The sequence below is a fragment of the Erythrolamprus reginae genome, chromosome 2 (genome assembly GCF_031021105.1).
Source record: "Erythrolamprus reginae isolate rEryReg1 chromosome 2, rEryReg1.hap1, whole genome shotgun sequence".
NCBI lineage: Eukaryota > Metazoa > Chordata > Lepidosauria > Squamata > Dipsadidae > Erythrolamprus > Erythrolamprus reginae.
The window spans coordinates 122,007,038-122,028,770 of NC_091951.1; the positions used below are offsets into that span (position 1 = coordinate 122,007,038).

General features: G+C 37.6%; 1 protein-coding gene across 1 annotated transcript in view; it reads left to right on the forward strand.

Annotated features, from left to right (window-relative positions):
- Nucleotides 1-21,733, forward strand: part of LOC139159426 (uncharacterized) — a 51,569-nt gene that overhangs the window by 20,844 nt on the left and 8,992 nt on the right. The window contains exons 7-8 of the mRNA XM_070736742.1: nt 734-835; nt 9,268-9,477. Coding sequence (XP_070592843.1) covers nt 734-835; nt 9,268-9,477 — 312 coding nt within the window. The remainder of the gene's footprint in view (nt 1-733; nt 836-9,267; nt 9,478-21,733) is intronic.

Genomic DNA, 21,733 nt, shown 5'->3' on the forward strand with positions numbered 1-21,733 from the left:
GCAGTTATAGGTGTTGCTAACTCGCCAGGGACTTGCCCGGCACTTGCTCTCTCTATTACCGTATTTGTTATCTTCCTCTTATCATCATCAGTTTCAGTTTTGTTGACAGTCTAGAAAACAAACAGCATGGCAGCTCCAATGGGTTTATTTCAGCTTTAGAGTGAATTAGGAAAAGTTTAATCCACTTGCACTGTTTTATGTTTGATGACAAGCAGTCTTATGTTTTCCTGCTAAGCACCTGCATGTCATAATCAGTTGAATTAAAATTATTATCATATTGAAATCAAATCTGATGGTTTTTTTTTCATTTTTATTTGGTGTGCGTCAGAAGAGGGGTAGTCTTATACGGCGAGTATATCTCAAATTCTATATTTTAACTGGAAAAGTTAGGGGGTCGTCTTATACACCCAGTCGTCTTATACGCCGGAAAATACGGTAAATGTATTTATAGTACAGTATTTGTATATTACCCTTCAAGGTATTCCAAACGCTACTGTTACAGAAATATCTACATAATAAACATTGGAAAGTATATAATAGAAGAGAATATTTGTAGCTCAGGATTAAACTGTGCGATCCTTGGTGCTATCCAAGTTTGGTGAAATGCCCGCAAAAAAACTACCAAACACAGAGAACCCCCAAAATATTTAAACTTAAAGGTGATGTGTAATGATTATATTATTATCTTCAGCACATATATTTTAAAATTAACCCTTTATTTCATTTGAGGTAGCTATGAATAGTATATGGTGCCCTCAATTTTCTGGCTGGAGATACTGGGAGAAGAATTGCTATTATTTTAGTGCTGAGTTGGCATCCAACTGGACACTTGCTCGTAAGCAGTGTAGAAGATTCAGAAGTGCAGACTTGCTATGGATTGACAAGAAAAGTGAAATGGTATTGATGTATTTTGTGAAAAATTGGAAACCAGTTCAAAGCTGGCATATACTTTTTAAAATTTGTATACATGTGAATGTGTGTGATTCATTAGATTTTATTGCAAATTACTTTGAAATACATGTATATCAGTATTTATGTAGTATTTTCTCTTATCACTTCACGAAAGTGTTTTCTAAGATTCTGTATATTTATGATTTCAGAGCAGGGATGAAATTCAAAAAAATTCTCTACCAGTTCTGTGGGTGTGGCTTGGTGGGCGTGGCTTGGTGGGCGTGGCAGGGAAACGATACTGCAAAATCTCCATTCCCACTCCACTCCAGGAGAAGGATACTGCAAATCTCCATTCCCACCCCATTCCTGGGGGAAGGAGTTCGCAAAATCCCCTTTCCTTTCCCACTCCTGGGGGGAAGGAGATTGCAAAATATCCATTCCCATCGTACTCTAGCCAGAGGTGGTATTTGCTGGGTCTCTGAACTACTGTACTTAAAATTTCTGCTACAGGTTCTCTAGAACCTGTCAGAACCTGCTGAATTTCACTACTGGTCCATAGGACATTGACCCATTCTGACAGAAATCCTTGAAAGCTCTGAGCTAATTTTCTCTCTAAACCTCCTCTTTAAAATATGCAAGTCATTTTTTTAGACTTTCCTGTTATATGACTTATATATTTTATGCACCTTTGAATTGCTTTTCCTAAGACTCAGAGATTCTATAAATGTTTTGAATATCTTCTTGAAGCTTTTTCTTAATTTTATGCCTCTAATCTTTCTACTAGCATAATTTTCTTTTTCTTGGATATAATAATAAGTTTGGGTGAATATGTTTGTCATCATATCTAGCACAAGTTAAAGAGAAACTATGTGTCTTTTAAAAAAGAATAAAGTTAGTAATTAAAAAAATAGGAATGACTGATTGACCTATACTGTTTTGAGATTTAAGCTCTCTTAAGGGCATCTCATATTATCTCAAATATAAGGCATTTTATTCAGCGATTCAGTCTCCACAAACATTTGTTCCTCTGATTTTCTACTTTATAGATATATATAGTGGCTAGGTAATTAACAAGTGTTTGGATTCTTCAAAAATGATTATAAAGTACTATTTGAGCAGAACAGCTTTCAGTTTTCAGGCTTCTGCAAAAAGAAGCCTTTTTTCTGAAAAAAAAAATGGTTACTTTAAAAGTTTTTTTTACATTTTTCATAATTTTCTGAAAAAGACCAACTACATTATGAATGACAGGCAGGTGTTCCATGATATCCGATACAGTATCGAATCATTTTTGAAATATGTAAGGTCCTGTTAAATTAACTAGAAGTAATGTGTTTTTGTTAATGGCACTTAAGGGGATTACAGTTCATGAGCTTTTTAAAACTATTTTGATTAGAAATAAATTGAGAAATATTGGGTGATTGTTGAATGGTACTAAATCCAATTCACAAAGTGAATAGAAATCACCTTTCTGAGATTTCAGTAAATTCAATTTTCATTTAAGAATATACATGTTATTCAAAAAATTCTCTGTTTTGAGCTAGAAAAAAGGAATCTATTTTACCTCTGCATGGTATATGCTGCCCTCTTGTGTTAGAGATAGATATCTGTAATCACTGACAAAAAAAATGAATGTTTGAATTATAATACATCTGTAGAGTATTTATTTATTTTTATCCCACCTTTAATTTTTTTTTTTACAAATAATACAAGGTGGATTACCTGGCCTAAATGTTAAGGTATGAGTACTCATAAACATGTTTTTAGTTTAATGATTAAAGTATTGATTAGATTTATACGATCAATTAAAACATATATTTAAAAATAGGAAAAACAATGTGCAGCATAAATATTTGAAATAGAAAAAGGACAATAAGATAAAGGAGTGACAGAAATATCTATAGGAATAGAATTTACTTAACTTAAATATAGTGGTACCTCTACCTAAGAATGCCTCGTCCTAAGAACGTTTCTAGATAAGAACTGGGTGTTCAAGATTTTTTTTGCCTCTTCTTAAGAACCATTTTCTACTTAAGAACCTGAGCCCGGAAAAATTTCCCAGGAAATTTGAGAGCGGCACGAAGACCCGGCCAGTTTCCTGTCATTCCCCCTTTAATCCCGGCCATCTTGGGCTTTTCTGGGCTGCCAGAGGAGCCTTTCGGTGGTGCTTAAGGAGATTTGGCAGTCCAGAGCAAACAAAGCATTTTCCTTTCTCTGGGTGCTCAGAGAGGGAATAAACCTCTACCTGAGCCCAGAGAAAAGAAATGCTCCCTTCACTCTGGCCAGCCCAGAGCGAACTGAACGTCTTCCTTTCTCTGGGCGCTTGGAGAGAGAATAAACCACTTCACTATGGTGACTCCCTCGCGCTGCCTCCCATACACCCGGTGCAAGGTTGCCTCCTGGAGTGTCTGGGCATGGAAAGGCAAAAGGGGGTGCTTCGCCCCGGCCAGATCAATTTGGCTTCAGCCAAACCGAGGAGTCACCACAGTAAAGAAAAGATGCCAGATACAAAGTGAGTCAGTGAGAGGAGAGGGGAACCCTTCAGCAAGGGAAGGAAGAGGAAGCAGGTAGCAGCAACAGCCGCCTTTCGGTCAAAGGAGCAGGAGGTTCCTCCCTCTCGCTTGCCTGGGTTTCTCTCTCTGGCGCATTGTATGGGAGGCAACATCGCGCCAGGTGTATGGGAGGTGCGTGCTCCTCCTTGCCGCCTCAGAGTCTCTCTTTTTTTTTCTTTTAAGCCTAAAAGTTTTGGATTTTTTTGATTCCCCTCACCTTCTTCCTTTGGCTGCGACTGTCCTCCTTCTCTTTTTCCTCCTCCTGCTCCCATCCAAATTCTGAACTTTTATTTCTTTCCTAATGGGTTTGCACACATTATTTGGGAAAAATTGCTTCTATTTACAAACTTTTCTACTTGAGAACCTGGTCACGGAATGAATTGAGTTCTTAAGTAGAAGTACCACTGTATATCTCAGTAAAATAAGTTCCATTTAAATTTGAAGACAGTAGCACTGCATCTTCCACTTATTATGCAGGAAAGGATATTCCTGATCTTGTCTAGAAATGCTTAAGCCTTGGGAGGAAAACATTTTAAAACAATAAAAACAGCAAAACTATTTTTAAAAAAACTTTAAAAAACATTCCAGTTAGCACATACAAGAGCAAGATTTTGGCCACTTAGTAATATAGCTTGGAAATGAGGCCCTTAACACATTCGGCATCCCAAACTCAGGAGTGCTGCCAGATTTTTAGAGCCTTATGAAAGTCTTAACAGGATTGGTCCCACTCTGAATTCCAATGGGTGGATGTTCCATAGAGCAGAGGCTACTGAAGAAAACATTTGACATCTTGTCTCCATAAGTTGATGCTCTGGCTGACTGGATCCTCATTCTGCTCATCCTGGTTACATTCTAACTTGATTGTACTATTTTTTTCAAAATTTATATTTTTATTACAAAGATATTTATTACAAAGATATCTGCTAGAACAAGCCCATCTTACTCATGCCAACAGAGAGATCCTATCCAACGATTGGGTTCCAAAAGAGCCTTCTCTGCCGCGGTGCTCGCTCTTTGGAAGATCTTACCTTATATTTTTCCTGCCCCAACCCTCCTATTCTTCTGTAAGACCTGAAGATCTGCCATTGGCCTGGGAACCAGATGGGGGAGTTTCACACTGAGGTGGATGCTGGATTGATAGCAGGTGCCACTCCCCCACCTCTCGCCTTGCTTTTTGCTCTCCACCTGTCCATCTTTTTGGTTATTATAGTGATGTATTGTGGTTGTGTTCCTTTTTCATTGTTTATATTGTTGTTCTATTATTTTCCTTCTCTGTTTAGACTCCTTTCATTTTCTTCCTTTTTTATTATTGTAAGCCACTTAGAATAGCCCCATGGCAACATAGCTGGCACATTAATTAATTTGCATGCTATAGGGTGAGCTCACATCCTCACTCCAGCTCCTGCCATCCTAGCAATTGAAAAGAACGCAAATACAAGTAGATAAGTAGGTACCACTTTGGTGGGAAGGTAGCAGGACTCAGTGATGTCATTCTGGCAACATGACTGCAGAAATATTTTCAACATAAACACATATAGTACGGTATAAAAACAATTGTCATTGTTTGAATTGACTCTAAGGAATTATTTAAATGAATATGTTTTACATCAAATCAGTTCTATGTCACAGGCTATTTAATTAATTTAATTAATTAATATTTTTCATGCAATTCACATTTGCCATATAAAATTATGGCAAAATAAGAATTAAGTTAAGGTCACATGTAGATTTGTTTCAGTATTTCCCAACATAGCCTAATTTATTTTATATATTAACCTTTTTATATTTCATTTAAAGTAGAAATATAGGCAAGTGTTTCTTAATCTATACTTTTGATATTTTCCATTTTTGGAAACATCACAGTAATGTGGCAAAAGTAGAAATTCCAAATTTTCATTCTTCTTCTCTATTGGAGATTATTCTAACAGAAAAACAAAGTCTTCTTTCTATACAATTTTGACAGGATTGGATATCATCTGCAGTCTCAAGTGAGATTTTTTGGACTGGATTAAATTGTAAGAAGAAAATAGCAATATGGGTTTGGTCTGATACAAGATCGGCAGCTAAAGAACTACAGTGGTAAAGTTAATTGTTTATATTAATTTTAGCCAGAGGAGTTGTTTTTTGTGAAAACAAAAAAAAAGTGATTTAGCATTTTCAAATGTGTATGTACGGTATATATTTTTTCTATTTTTTCAACAATTTCTATCTTTGTGATAAAAATTCACCAAGTAATTTCACAGGAGTCTAAGTAACATTAACAAACAGTTTTTATTTATTCGTTTATTCATTCATTCGTTAGTTTGTTTGTTTATTTGTTTACTTATTTGTTTGTTTATTTTGTCTAGTACATAATGTAGGTTTGTGAGGATATAATCATAGTAACATACATCAATAAAAGATTAGAAAAATATTAGGAATAATATAGAAGAAATAATCATTGGGAATAATAGAGTTCATATTCATTAGGACAAGGGACAGGAGGCATGCTGGTGCACTTATACGCGCCCCTTACTGACCTCTTAGGAATCTGGAGAGGTCAACTGTGGGCAGTCTAAAGGTAAAATGTAGGGGGTTATGGAATGACACTGTAGAATCTGTTAATGAGTTCCATGCTTCGACTAACTCGATTACTAAAGTCGTATTTTTTGCAGTCAGGTTTGGAGCGGTTTACATTAAATTTGAAACTGTTATGTGCTCATGTGTTGTTGTGGTTGAAGCTGAAGTAGTCATTGATAGGGAGGGAGTTGTAGCATATGATATTATGGGCTATGCTTAGATCATGTTTGAGGTGACGTAATTCTAAGCTTTCTAGACCCAGGATTTGCGCAAAGGTCCCCACAATGGACAGATAATATAGTCTTTGAATCAAAAGGGGGCAGGGACTTATTTGGGTACTGGGTATTTATACATACAGCATTTTTCCACCCTACTCTTCCCATCTCTTCCCATCTCATCATCTAAACTCCTCCCTGGAAGTTTAGAAATTTACTAGAGTCTGACATCACCTTCAGCCATCTGCCCACATCCTTTCAACATGTGCCTTCCCACACTCCTCTGTACAAAAACATATCCTTTTTATCATAAAATGAGGAACAGATCACAGGCAAAGAGCCTTTTTCCAGGATTACAGTTTTACAGAAGTTTATAAAATGGTCATATAAAAATATGGCTGCACTTATGCTCTTGGGCTAACTTCTTACAAGAGTAAAACCTCCTTTTCTCACAATCTTGGATAATTTTTAAATCCCCTTTTAATAATATGAATATTGATGAAGAAAATCACTACTCTATTTGTAGAACTACAAATAGATTCATAAGGCATATAAGGTTTTTCAGCATTTAGGTTAAAGAAACCAAGAGGGCATAATAGGCATAAACTATGGAATTTGGGACTAGCAACAGATAACATTTGTGAATTTGTTCATCCATTTTTCTCTTATGTAAAGAAATGTTTACATTTATGATGTACGTATGAATTCTAAAAATTCTAATGCTAAATTTTCTATTTGCACAAAAATGTCTGTTTTAGATGATAAAGATTTACAAAACTTACATGAAGGTTGGTTTTATAATACTAGTGTTTGACACAAATGTTTTTATTTGCTGTATTCCATTTTTGTGGTTTCTATTTTTTCGTTCTAATGTTGATATTTCTCTTTAAAATTTATTATCTTCTTATCTCTCTTCCTCCAAAACCAATAATCCAAAATAAAAATAAACAATAAAATATTTCATTGTTTTTTCTTTTTCATCCAGGTTAAAATTGGAAGGGAATTCTTCTGGAAGATGTGTAGGTTTTGATCCTGATAATAACACAGCCCTACAGACAGAGTGTTCTGAAGACCATAGATGGATTTGTAAGAGAAAGGAAAGTAAGTAGAATATTGGAGTTCAGAATATGACAAAGATACATTTAGATTATAATTTTTCAGTTATATTATGCATGATTTTAGATATAAATATATTACTGTACGTTTTTTTCCTTCTTCCATTTATGTTCTTTATGTATGATGTGCAGGAGCGGATTCCTATTAACGGCCGCTACCAGTGTGCTGCACATGCAGCTTCAGTTGTGGCACATACATGTATGTGCCGCAGTGTGATTGTGCTTCCGCACATGTGCAGAAAGAAAAAATGTGCCGAAATCTTGCGAGGGGACTTGTGCATGCATGAAATTTCAGCAAAAATCTCACACATGCCTGCATCCCCTCGCAAGATTTTGCTTCTGCGCATGCACACAAAGCAAAAAATACAAAAAAATTAAAGGAAAATGATGGCAGCACTCATAGGACAGGCACTGGAGTGGTTGTGCGCAAATTGCACAATCTGGCAGCCGCTATTGGTGCGGTTGCCTACCACATTGGTAGCAACCCATTCCTGATGGTATGGCACAACCATATTTGTGCATTCTTCCTGGAGTTCATGAAGCAATGTGTGTGTGCATGCATGCGTGCAAATGCGCATGCCCATATCTGTGTGCACATGTGCAAAAATACCACTGATGTATATTTTTGGAGCTTTTTCTTGTCAAAAATATAATAATATTATAGCATTAACATTTTGTCCAAAGCAATAGCCAATATATTTGTATTATTTCTTCTAGTTTTAATTTTGTGAGTGTTTTACTATTTCTGCTATCAGACATGATGTTTTAGGTCCCCACTGGACAAGGTTCTTTGCCCCTACTGAATTATATTTCAGTTCACAAAAGGTGAGAGATATAAAGAGGTATGCAGAGATGGTTTCCTCCCGGTTTGGACCAGTTCACCTGAACCAGTAGTGGCCCACTGGTGATGTCATGATAACATCACAAAACCGGTTCAGACGGTGCTGGTCCATGGGCATCACCATTTTTTAAAAAAAATAATTTGAACTTTTAAATTTTTTCCTTCTGCGCATGGACAGAAATCAAATTTCTGGCACTGCACATGCATTGCCATCTTGGTTTTGGTTTTATTTAAAAAAATCAGATTTTTTTTTTACACTGCACATGTGCATACCCATACAGCGCAGGAGGAAGCAAACCGGCAGAGAGGTAAATTAGAGTCCAACCCTGGAATATGGAAGGTACCAAATATATTTTCAAGTGTTTCCCAATTTTTCTGATGCTCCAGTGGTTACCTTATTGGTAAAAAGTTGTATCATCTTATTATATCATCTAAGGGAGATGGCTTCTTCTTATTTAACAAAATAGAAAAAGACGTGCAATTCAAAATGGTAACCCATAGTGTAAAAAGCTTGCAGAGCTTAAAAAAAAATTACTATGTATTCTTTACCTTCACTTCTAGATCATTGACAGGAGAACTTTAGCAGGTACCTCTGAGAATTGGTTAAACAAATATTTATGTATTTATTTAAATAAATCCCAGGTTTTAGAGCAAAGTATTTATTGAAATAGGTCCTCCTTATTACAACTTGTAAAGAATTAATACAGTATATATATATAGAGAGAGAGTTTTTAGATTTTTCTGTCTCTTTCAAACTTTTTGACTATTTAATTTTGAAAGAAACCTAGGACTGTTGCAGTAAAACAACAATATAGAGATAGGATATAAATTAATGAAATGTATTATTAAACAACTTACATAAAATGTTTAACTTTAAATTACAGCAAGTATATAGTTACAAATTAATCATCTTAAAATGCTTTGAAAACATGATTTGTATTCCTAATATACGGTAGGTTTTTCTATTTAAAATTATACATAGACAAAAACTAGAAGCAAAGAAAAAAAATTATGAGAAAAATAATCTAGCTATTATGAATAATAAATGCAAGATATTTGAAAAACCACTCAAATATTTTTCTTCTTTTTCCCATTAGGCGTAGATCTTTTTGATATATACACTGATAACTATATGTCAGGACCATTAGACCCAAAGATTTATACAATCCTTTCTACAGCTGTAGTAGAATGCCTAAGTGATTCCAACTGCACAGGGATAGTGCAAGATAGCCGATTCTTTAGAAGAACAAGAGGTATAGATGACATTATTGCATCTGGTGAAAACGTAGTTACATATAAAAGACGAGGTATGTTTATTTGTCTGACACCAAAAACAGAAATTTTCATAGAAATTTATTACTATTCTAAATATTTGCAAATGTGAATCTTAAGAAATTTATTTATTTATTTTATTCAATGTTTTTATGCCGCCCTTCTCCTTAGACTCAGAGCAGCTTACAACATGTTAGCAATAACAGAGCCAGCATATTGCCCCCACAATCTGGGTCCTCATTTTACCCACCTTGGAAGGCTGGAAGGCTGAGTCAACCTTGAAATCCTTTTTTTTCTTTTGGTCTGCAAGAAAAATGGGAGCTAATTTAAAATGGCTGCTCTGTTCTTATTTACTTTTAGTTTTTATAAATTAAAGTTTTTATAAACTTCTCTAGATTTTTATTTTATAATTTGATAAAATCTGTTATTTAAGAGGCAAGCTCTTCATTCTCAGGAGATGCCAACATCAAGCCAAGTTGGTTGATTTCATACAGTTAAGCAGGCTTGGATCTTATTAATGGAAGGAAGGAAGACCACGAGGAAATTTAAGCACTGAAGCTTAAACTATGAAATTAGAGTGAGGGAAAGAAATGGCAAGCCATTTCTTTATGGAAACAAAGAAAATTTCTGGACCTACCATTTCAGCTGTCAAACTAAGGCTTTTGCTATAATACTGGAGAAAATTTGTGTTTCCCCTCACATAGATGAGATAAAAGGATGAGCAAGTCACCAAGGAAATGTTCAAAGCCTGGAATTACTGAATATAGGGAGCACCGGAACAGCTGAAATTTAGGCTAAGTCAAGAGTGGAAAAGATTGTTTTTAAAAAGTGGTTTGTAAGCACGTATACATACATTCACAATAAAAGTAAAGGAAGAGAAATAAACATCATATAGCAGCTATTCAGCAAAGGTTCTAAAATCATAACGAAAGGTGCTTCTATAACAAACCATTTCTATTTCTTAATTCCAGAGATATTTGAAGCCAGCAGGCTATTGTTCTTGTTTATGTCAGTCTCTAGATGAGACCACATAGGGAACAATTCTGTGCTTACCTGTAGCTGGGCCAGGAGGAGAATACAAAAATATTGTATTCTTCTACTGGTCAACAAGAATCCTTTTACTCTCATTTCACACAAAAATAAATTACAAGTATCCTCCTCTCCTCATGTTTTTAATTCATCAAATGTGCACTTGTTTATTGTTGTTTATGTAGAAATTCCTATTATGTGTAGTCATATCAAATGTTTAAAGCTAGTTTCGAATTATTCAGAAACTGTCAGTGGGCTCAATCTTCTCCAGGCAGTAAATGTGTCTTCTCTTGGGTACAATGGATGAGAAGGAAGATTTTAATTTGAGATTTATAGAGACATTGTCAGCTGATACTTAAGTAACTTGAAAACATCCAGTTATTCAAAGCTAGGGGAATTGTGTTCTAGTTTTCTGAAGGAACATGACAATGGTCTACCTGGATCCTTGTGTACTGTTTTTAAGAAACACTGACCAATAGGTGAACAGGAGTTGCTCCTTTCTTTTTTAAAAAAAGGAAAACACGGATCTGTAAATTATATGAATCATTCATGGTTATTAGGCATAACATGTGACTACCACTTGCAACTTTCTGCCATAAGCACTGTCATAATTTTCAATATTTGCCAAATAGAGTAGTCATAATCATGGACTAACTCTACATAGAAAACTAAATCTTCAAATTCTCTTCCATTAGAATCTTAAAATAGAAATTGATTACAAACTGAATATGTGTTAGCAGTGTAACTTGACTGAACCATATGTGAACTGATGACCATAAAAATGGAAACTACAAAAAAATATTTAAAAATGAAATGTTAGGGTTTATCAACAGGAACATAATCTAAATGAAACTAAAATAATAGCTACATTCTATTCTATGTTAGTTAGACTTCATCTTAGGTGTTATTTCCAGGTCTGTATAGCATATTTCAAGAAATCAGACAAGTGAAATGGCTCTATGGAAGGGCAATCTGAGAACAGAAGAACAGATCTTATGCAGAGAGATTGAGAAAACATGTTATATGTAGTTTTAAGAAGATACACTCGATATACATGAAGGTGTAGAAATGAAACAATACCATTCATCTATCACACAAAAGATGTAAACCTTGTTCCAGGGAATAGGATGTTAATATAGGTTTAAAATATAGAAAAATAGATTCCTTTGGAGTATTAGATAAAAAAATTGTTCATGTAGTCAATGAGCTCAACTCCCAGTCAGTTGCTTTCTTCAGATATAATATAGAGACTGATAGCTGAGGAGATGCTTTGATTTATATTTCTGCACTGAATAGATATTAAGTTCAACAACATGGCCATTTTCAATGATCCTAGGGTGATTCTTTCACATAATGAGAGTATATGAATAAGATGAATTCTTACAGAACCTTATCAATATTGGACTCAGAATTTGGTTGCTTCATTGCATAAGTCTCTTTGGAGAATCGTTGAATGTTTTTAAGTATATTATTATGTTTATGTAGTATGATTTCTGATTCTTTTCATAGAATGTTCCTTTGGTTACTATGGCAATAACTGTGGCTCTCCTTGTAATAAATGCTATGGAGGATTCAGATGTAATTCAATAACTGGAAATTGCCCAGAAAGATTGTACTGCCATGGTCAATTCAAAGGTGAACTGTGTGAATTAGGTACAGTATATCTTCAATTAAATTATTTCTTATTCTTTTCTAAGTATTGCATAGATTTAAATGGCATGTACTGTATAGCTTTTGCTTGTAATGAAGGAAACAATCTGTTGGTAACTTTAAACCCTTAGTAAAATCACAGAAAGTAAGCAGTCTAATTTTTCTATAAATGAACATTATAAAGCTGATTTTAGTTGAGTTTTATATATCAAAAAGTACTATCAGGGACGAAGTGCTCCCAGTACTGGGGGGGGGGGGGACACTGTTCCAATAGTGAAAATGGAACTGCATGTTCCGTTTTCTTGGATTCTGTAATACACTGATTACAATGTATTACAGAATCCAAGGAACATCTTACTTATACATGTCTGCTGCGTTTGGTGTCAGTTGCATCCTTAACCCGTAGAACTCACCATGTTTTAAAGGAAATTTTGTTTTATGAAATGATGTAGCTGATGGATAGATTAAGCCTTTATAATCACTATGCATGTAACTCTACATATGTAATTTATGTAAAATATAAAAGGTACACCTTTCAAATGAAATCAGAATATGATTATTAGATGTTAACCCATTCACACATATATACACGGTTGGCTTTCCAAGCCAAAGTCTTTATATTGAATTAGGAAGCAGACAAAAAGCCATGGGACTAAATTGCAACTTAGTCTCAATCAAAAGAAATCAATGCCTCTATGAGAACAAGTTTAAAATATATTAAAGAATGATAGGAATATGAAGTTCCAGATTTGAAGGGAATAAAAACATAAGGAGCAAATGTAACTTTTTAAATAGTTATGCCTTTTCCCAAAACGTTGTGGCTACCTTCCATAGAGCTTTTTGTCTTTGTCTTTGAATCTGAAGATTTTTCTGGTTGCTTTCTTCATTTATAGATCAGTGGTGGGTTTTGGATTGTCCAAAAAAAAAAAAAAAAGAAAGAAAAAAAAGCGTTCAAGATAGAGCCAAGGATCAATAGATAGACAAATAATTCAAAAGTCTTTGAATCCTTCTATAGGGGTGGTGGGGGTGATGGGGGGTGTGTGTTGTTTGGTGATGGGCACATGCACTGTGCACTGTTATACGTTTGTTTTTTGTAAACTTATAAAATCAATAAAATTTATTTTTTTTTTTTAAAAAGGGACATGCCGTATAGGCATCCAGGTGTTGGGCGCCATGCATGGGTACATGTGCATGCAAAGTACTTTAAAAAAGCTTCTGCGAATGCACAGAAGCAAAAAACAAGACATATGCGCCACCGAGGGAACCAGTTCAGAGGCGTGGCAGGCATGCGTCACTGTCGGTTCCAGTGACCCAGCCGCCAAGTTATTACTGGTTCTATAGAACCAGTCCAAACTGGCAGGAACCCATCTCCGGTCATGATTGGAAACTTAAATGGGTATACCAATAGAATGAATTTTATTAGAAGCACACTACAAAAATAATATTAATCAGATGTGCATAGTAATGTAAAGTAAGAAGTTTACTTTTCAATAACTTCTGTACAATTGAAAGAAATTTTTCTGTAAATTTAGTCATATTATCTGTAACAGTTGTAATTTTAAATTGAGTACAATGAACAGTTAAGAATCCAGGAAATGCTTGCAGCTTGCATTGCTGCATTCCTTCAAAGTCTTTTAAGGTTATTTAAGATATTGTTTTATAAAAGAATATTGGGAAAATGAAGAGAACAATTTTGGATATTTAATTTAGTGTTAAATTATTTTAAAATCTACTCCAATTTGTGTGGATTCTCTTTTTGCCTACTGATATAACTTATTCAGGAACATATATCCAAAATATATCCAAAAATAAAAATGGAAACTATGTCTTATTTCCACTATTCAGCTTCTGTTAATCATTTAATATTATGAATACTGCAATGCTCTCTACATGGGGCTACCTTTGAAGAGTATTCAAAGACTGCAAATAGTGCAAAATGCAGCCATGCAAACTATCATGGGTCTTCCAAGATCTTTCCACATCTCCCCATCACTCCGCGAGCTGCATTGGTTGCCGATTGGCCTCCAGACCTAATTCTAAGTGTTGGTTATGAACTATAAAGCCCTACATGGCTTAGGACCTGATTACCTACGGGACTGTCTTCTGCCTCATGTATCCCAGTGACTGGTCAGGTCCCACAGGGTCGGCCTTCTCCAGGTCCCATTGGCCAGGCAATGTTGTCTGGCGGGGGCTAGGGAAAGAGCCTTCTTTAGCAGCTCTAGCCCTTTGGAACCAACTCCCTCCTGAGATTTGCACTTTCCTTTCCTGAGGCCGCTGAACTTTAACATCTACCCCAGCCTTCAATATGACTGTGGTGTGAGTGAGTAGGGCTGTATGATTTTATATTTGGGTTTTTTAGATTGTTCTAAATATTGAACTTCTGAACTGGTTTTTGTACTTTTATATGTTGTGAGCTGCCCTCAGTCCTCAGAGAAGAGCGACATATAAGTCCAATAAATAAAATAAAAATAAATAAATTCCCTTGAGCAGCCTATTCATCTAACTAAAAATTCCCATAGAGATTAAAGAATAAAGTTGTGTGATGAATTTACTTCTCTATCTGGAAAATTTTAATGTCTGCTTCTGAGCACCATCCTTTCAAGGAGACAATGTTGAAATAAAATATGCAAACTGCTTTTAGCAAACCTATCAGTATTTGCTGGTGTTTATATTTACTAAACACCAAACCAATTGATGATTATTGTCTCTTGCTAAGAATAAATGCATTTACTTCTGCAAATGACAAAGAATAAACAAAGCAGTATAGTGGGATGCCAAACAGGTTCACAACTTTTCCTCAGTTGTAATTTTACATAAATAGCTATTTTTCCCCAAGCTGATAAATATATAATTTTAAAGGGGAAGGAGGGAAGGGAGGGGGGGAAAAGCCCCAGTTACCTGCAAGATTCTTTCTCTGTACAGTATACAAATTTGCTTGTAAATATTTCAGGTAGCAAAATTTAGTTGTTTCTGAATTTTATTCAGCTAAATAAAATGTGAGCTTTTAATATTAAATATAATTTGAATATACATGTTAATATCTTGATCAGGAATAAAATTGTACATTGTTAATCTTTTCAGACAAAGGCATTGTCCCACTGAATATATAAGTTAATGTAGTTTTTTAAAACATTTTTCAAATTTAGTCTGTTATTTTCAGGTCTCAAAAGTCCAAAATGTCCCCATAATGCACCATGGTGGTATTTTGATGGACATTGCTATTATTTTGAAAAGGAAAAAAAGGGGCATTATGCTTGGGCAGAAAAACGATGTTCCTACTACAAGGATTCATATCTTGTCCAGATTTCAAGTAAAAAAGAAAAGGTACACTGATTAAGTAGAAATATTATTATTATTTATTTCTTAAATTTCTCTACAATTGAGAGACTTTTGGTCATAAACAGCATAACTCAAAATTATAAACATCTATGATTACAATAGTAACATAGACATGATAAAAATAATAAATAAAGAAAATAAAATATTCTTTTTAAAATAACTAAAGCAACAAAACAAAATTTCATTCACATGGTAGTGTTTACTGCAGTTCTCATAGATCATCATGATGAATTCTTGCAGAAACATCATGATCAAATCACATTACATATTTCAGTTATCTTCTGCAAAAAAATCATCTGCGTGACCTTGGGCCAGTCTTTCACATCCCTAGGAAGGAGGTAATGGCAAAGTATTGTATTTCTGAAATCTGGTTACAGAAATTGCATAAACTTGTCCAGACAGTCATCAGAAGAGCCATTGGCTCAAAGTCAATGGGCCAGACTATTTACGGGACTATTTCCTGCGGCATACCTCCCAGAAACCAATAACAGCTCACAGAGTTGACCTCCTCCGGATCCCATCGACTAAGCAATGCAAGTTGGCAGGACCACAGGGGAGGGCCTTCTTTATGGCTGCCCCGGCTCTATGGAACCAACTTCCCCCCGATATCCATACTGCTCTCACCCTGCTGGCCTTTCGCAAGGCCACAAAGACCTGGCTTTGCCGGCAGGCCTGGGGGCCATAAATTTACATCTTCGATGGCCAATTGTATGAATGGTGTGTATGTATATGAGTGTGATCATCATTTTTTATAATAACTTTTTATGGGGTTTTAGTTTGTTATGTTTTAACCTTAGATAATGTTTGACTTCTTTTACTGTTTTGTATCTATTTATATTTTACTCATACTGTTGGTGTAAGCCTCCCTGAATCCTTCAGGATTGTGTGGCATAGAAATCAATAAATAAAATAAAATAAAATAAAATAAAATAAAATAAATAAAAAATAAAAAAATAAAATAAAAAATAAAATAAAATAAAATAAATAATAAAATAAAATAATAAATAATAAATAAAATAACTAAAATAAAATAAAATAATAAATTAAATTAAATTAAATTACATTAAATTAAATTAAATTACATTAAATTACATTAAATTACATTAAATTACATTAAATTACATTAAATTACATTAAATTACATTAAATTAATGAAATAAAATAAAATAAAATAAAATAAATAAATAAAAAAAGTTTAAAAAAATCCAAATTGTAAATTTAAAAATGGCAAACCTTTTAGTCTTGGGGTGTCAAACATTTAGAAAATCTGTAATTTGGCATGTCATTCCTGCCAAACAAAAGAGAAACATTTGCCCTAACCCCATTTAGAATAACAGATTAACACAATAACAGAGTTGGAAGAGATCTTGGAGGTCTTCTAGTCCAACTCCCTTCCCAAGCCTAACCCTATACCACTTCAGACAACTGGTTGTTCAATCTCTTCTTGTTCTAATTGTCAGGAAATGTCTCCTTAGTTCTAGATTGGTTCTTTCCTTGAAGATTTCCATCGCGCTTGGGGAATCCCTAGCTCCGCTTCCCAGCTGGGGAGCGGAGCTGCGATGTCCCCAAGCGCGCGCGCTTTCCCCAGCAACGCGCGCGCGGTGGGGACTCCCTAGCTCGGCTCCCCAGCTGGGAAGCGGAGCTAGGGATTCCCCAAGCGCGCGCGCTTTCCCCAGCAACGCGCGCGCGGTGGGGACTCCCTAGCTCGGCTCCCCAGCTGGGAAGCGGAGCTAGGGATTCCCCAAGCGCGCGCGCTTTCCCCAGCAACGCGCGCGCGGTGGGGACTCCCTAGCTCGGCTCCCCAGCTGGGAAGCGGCCCCAGCAACAGCGTGAGCAACGGGGTGGGCGGGCGCGAGCAACGGGGTGGGCGGGCGAAGGGCGGGCGGCAGTGGAAGCAAAAACACCATCTGCGCACGCGCAGATGGTGTTTTTACTTCCGCACCGCTACTTCGCTAAAAATCGATCATCGCGTGGGGTCCTGGAACGGAACCCTCGCGATGATCGAGGGTTCACTGTACAGTGATACCTCATCTTACAAACGTAATTCATTCCATGACCAGGTTCGTAAGTAGAAAAGCAATTTTCCCCATAGGAATCAATATAAAAGCAATGAATGCGTGCAACCCCATCCCAAAAGTCACCCCTTTTGCCTTGCACAAAATCCTCACCTCCAGACTTCCATTGCCAGCCGAAGTGCCCGTTCTTGCATTGCTGGGATTTCCCTGAGCCTCCCCTCGCTGGGAAACATCACTTCTGGACTTCCGTTGACAGCTGAAGCGCCCATTCTTGCATTGCTGGGATTTCCTTGAGCCTCCCCTCGCTGGGATTCAAAGCAGCGCCGGCAAAAATGAAGGGAATCCCAGCGAGGGGAGCCTCAGGGAAATCCAAGCAATGCAAAAACGGGCGCTTTGGCTGGCAACGGAAGTCCGGAGGTGGGGTTTCCCAGCAAGGGGAGACTCAGGGAAATCCCAGTAATGCAAGAACGGGCGATTCGGGTGGCAACGGAAGTCCGGAGACGGGGCATCCCAGCAGTGGCGGCTCGGGTTCGTAAGGTGAAAATAGTTTGGAAGAAGAGGCAAAAAAATCTTTCGTATCATGAAAAGTTCGTATGAAGAGGGGTTTGTAAGACGAGGTATCACTGTATATCTATATCTATATATTTATATATATTTATATTTATATATATTCATATGCAGGAGGTAATAATCTATCAAGAGCAATCCTGCTATTGCTCAGGAATAGCGTCATCTTGGAATTCAGTCTTACCATCTCCCTTTTAGAAATTGGCTAAAAACTGAATTGTATGGTATTTTCTTGATTTAATATCTGGCATTAAATTATTCGTAATTTAATTATTAGTTACTTTGTAAGTTACATTTCTATTTTATCATAGATACTTTAATCACATGCTGCACATTTTTTAATAATTAGGAATCATTTAATTGTAGCAGGTTCAATGAGCAAATAAAAAATATTTCATAAATTAAAAGTAATTTTTTTATTTATATGGGCTGAATTTCAATTTTTCATTCTAACCTTTTCCATCATCAATTCTCATGAAAGCTCAAATAAGTAACTATTTAAACTATTTAAAAATGATTCTTTTTTTTTTTTAAAGACATGGCTTGATGCTATGTTGGAAAAGGGGAGCTGGATTGGTTTGCGACAGAAGGAACTTAATTGGGAATTCATTCATAACAATGAAACAATTAATTTGCCAAGCTATACCTGGTAAGTAGTCAATGCCAACTGTTTTATTTCATTCTCTTTCTCTCACACCTAAAAACAGATTAAAGGAAAGTAATGAACTTTATAAATAACCTCATTTTTTACAGCATAAAGAAAGAGAGAATAGCCATAATAGAAAACATGTATCAGGTCTTTAAAATATATTTACATTTGTTCAATAATTCATTAAACCACCCTTCTAGATATTTTCTTGGTTTTGTGACTCCACTATGCAGTAGATTTTTGTTTTAGTTGTACTTGTTGCTACTACTTGAAAGGCAATGGAATTAAGAAATTGAAAGTTACATAGTTGCAACAGTTTAGAAAAAGAAAGGAAGAAAGAATATTCCCTGGAAAATCACAACAGAAACAAATTCTGATGTAAATGACTGGAGATTCTTAGTCATCCAGATCAAAGTTGTCCCAGAGTTCCTTTTTTCAGGAGGCATCTGGACTTACTTGTTTTTCTTTGAAGACATGTTGCTTCTTCACCTCTGACCGGATGGTGGGGAATGGAAGGATTTATATTCCTTGCAGATAGCTGGTCATTTCTTTTAGTGGGTCATTGAAACCACTTGGAGGTTTATCTATGTCCTCAGTGTCACCTGAATAGTTCAAATGGGTGTGGCTGCAGAAAGTTGAAGCACAAATGGTTCTGTAGTTTTCAATTTTTCTGGAAATCTGTTCATGCTCCATTGGGATGAACACCTTTTGAATGGTGCGGGAGTATGAACAGATTTGAGATGCAGAAAACACAGACTCATGCCCAAAAGCCTGGGCCTGTCTTCAACAGTGAAGGGACACAGAGCAGAAAACACCCTATAGGCAAAAGGGCTCCACACCCATTTGCACTACTCAGATAACCCTGAGGACATGTATAAACACACAAGTGGTCTCAATGATACTCTAAAACAATGCCAATGACCAGTTCTCTGCAAAGATTATTCTTCCATTCCCCACCATCCAGTCAGAGTTGAAGAAGCTTCTTGGATGAGAAGCGATGTGTCTTCAAAGAAAAACAAGAAATTCCAGCTGGCTTCTGAAAAAGCACCTTAGGAATTGTATATTGCGGACACCCAAGCTGGGTAAAAAGGGTCACTTTATTAAATATTAACAGAAAGACCTGCAGGGGTCGCTAAATGGGGCAGAGTTTCCTGACACAACATGCTTAGGCAACTAATGGGCATAACTCTATGCCTGGTCAGGGTGAGGCATGCCCCGCCTACACCCAGCCCGGAAAGCCATGCCCAGTGTGTGGGAGGGCTCATCCCCCATGACCCGGAACCGGAAATGATGTAGGTGAGCCCCAAGGGCACCTCCTTCATAACGCTCCATCCAGTTAGAGCAGCATGAGCTGTGCAACGGGGTAGCCAATCATCTTACAAAAGATGCCCAAAGGAGAACACACAGTTGCTACTGATACCCTTTCTGCCCCGTTTCTGCAATATAGTGACCAAATATATATACATCCAATTGTTGAATCAAAACCTATTTACAGACAGATGCATCCCGTAACCACAAATCCATTTCACTCATCCAGGATGGAGTAGGCTAAAAAATCAATCTGTGATAAATGCTCTAGGATTGCCAAAAAAATCCTACTCGCCCCCCCCCCAATTAGGCAACTTTTAAAAACACACTGGATTGAGCGGAGGGTGGGTGGGTGTCTGCAGGGCAGCGAGCTCGGCGTAGAATGGAAGCATGGGTGGTGAGCAGGCCCTGATAAAGGGCACTAGCCCCACCCATGTTTTCCAGAATGCCTGAGCAGCCAGTGAAATTCTCTCGGGTGCTCTCGTCCTATCGCCCACACTGCCCCCTGGAATTGGCCCAATCTCAGGGGCCACACAGCAGCGCCTCTGGGCCCCGGGTGCCACAAAGGAAAGGAGGGAGGGGAGACAGCCAGGCCAATCCGTCTGCCTCCTCTTCCACCCAACCCATCGCCACCACCTCTGCCAGCGCCCGCCACTGGGAGCAAACCAGCCACATGGCCGTACCCGAACCAACTCAAGCCGCCCCCTGGGAACAGCCCGATCCCAGGGGCTACACAGTGGCACCGCAGCGAGCCGGCCGCCGCAAAGGAAAGGAGGTGGGGGGGAGGCGCCCCAACCTAACTGTCCTCCACCCTTCACCTCACACATTGACGCCGCCTCTGCCAGTGCCCGCCACTGAGCGCTACGTTCCCACAGGAGGGGGCACCCTCCACATGGGGGGCAGTTGGCCACATGGTTGCAGGTTTGGCCAACTCACGGCAAGGGGTCTGCCAACAAGGAAAAGGAGGGAGGGGAGACAGTCCATCCAGCATAGATCCTCTGCATCCCTGTCTAGCACCAGAGAACTCCATGCAGCACGAAAGAAAGGAGGGAGGGGAAGCAGCCTATCTTTCCATCCCCCCTTCCACCCAACATGTCGCCATCGCCTGCCACCATGATTGCCGGCGGGCCGCTTCAAACAGCCAAAACGTGGACTCCAGGAAAGTCGTCTTCATGACATCAAAGCTCCGCCCCTGGAATTCCCTATTGGGATTCCCCACCTCCGTTTGAGCCTCCCGACCGGCCGACAGCTCCATGGCTCTTCTGTGAAGGTGACAGCCGGGCAGCAGCACTTCTTGGCATTCTCCCGAACGCCGAACCCGAACTTTTGCTGAACTTCCAGGTTTGGCGTTCAGGAGAACGCCAAGAAGCCCCCCGGCTGTTTCGGAAGGTGACAGACGGGCAGCGGTGCTTCTCAGTGTTGTCCCGAACCCGAACTTTTGCCGAACTTTTCGGGTTCGGCGTTTAGGAGAACGCCGAGAAGCGCCCGGCTATTTCAGAAGGTGATAGCCGGATGGCAGCACCCAGCATAGCGCCGTTTTTGCGGGATTTTTTTGGGCTTGCACGCATTAATCAGTTTTACATTGTTTCCTATGGGAAACATTGTTTCGTCTTACGAACTTTTCACCTTACGCACCTCTTCCTGGAACCAATTGAGTTCGTAAGACAAGGTATCACTGCATATCTATAAAACAAAAGACCTCTTAAATATTTCTGGTTTAAGACTTCCTTCTGT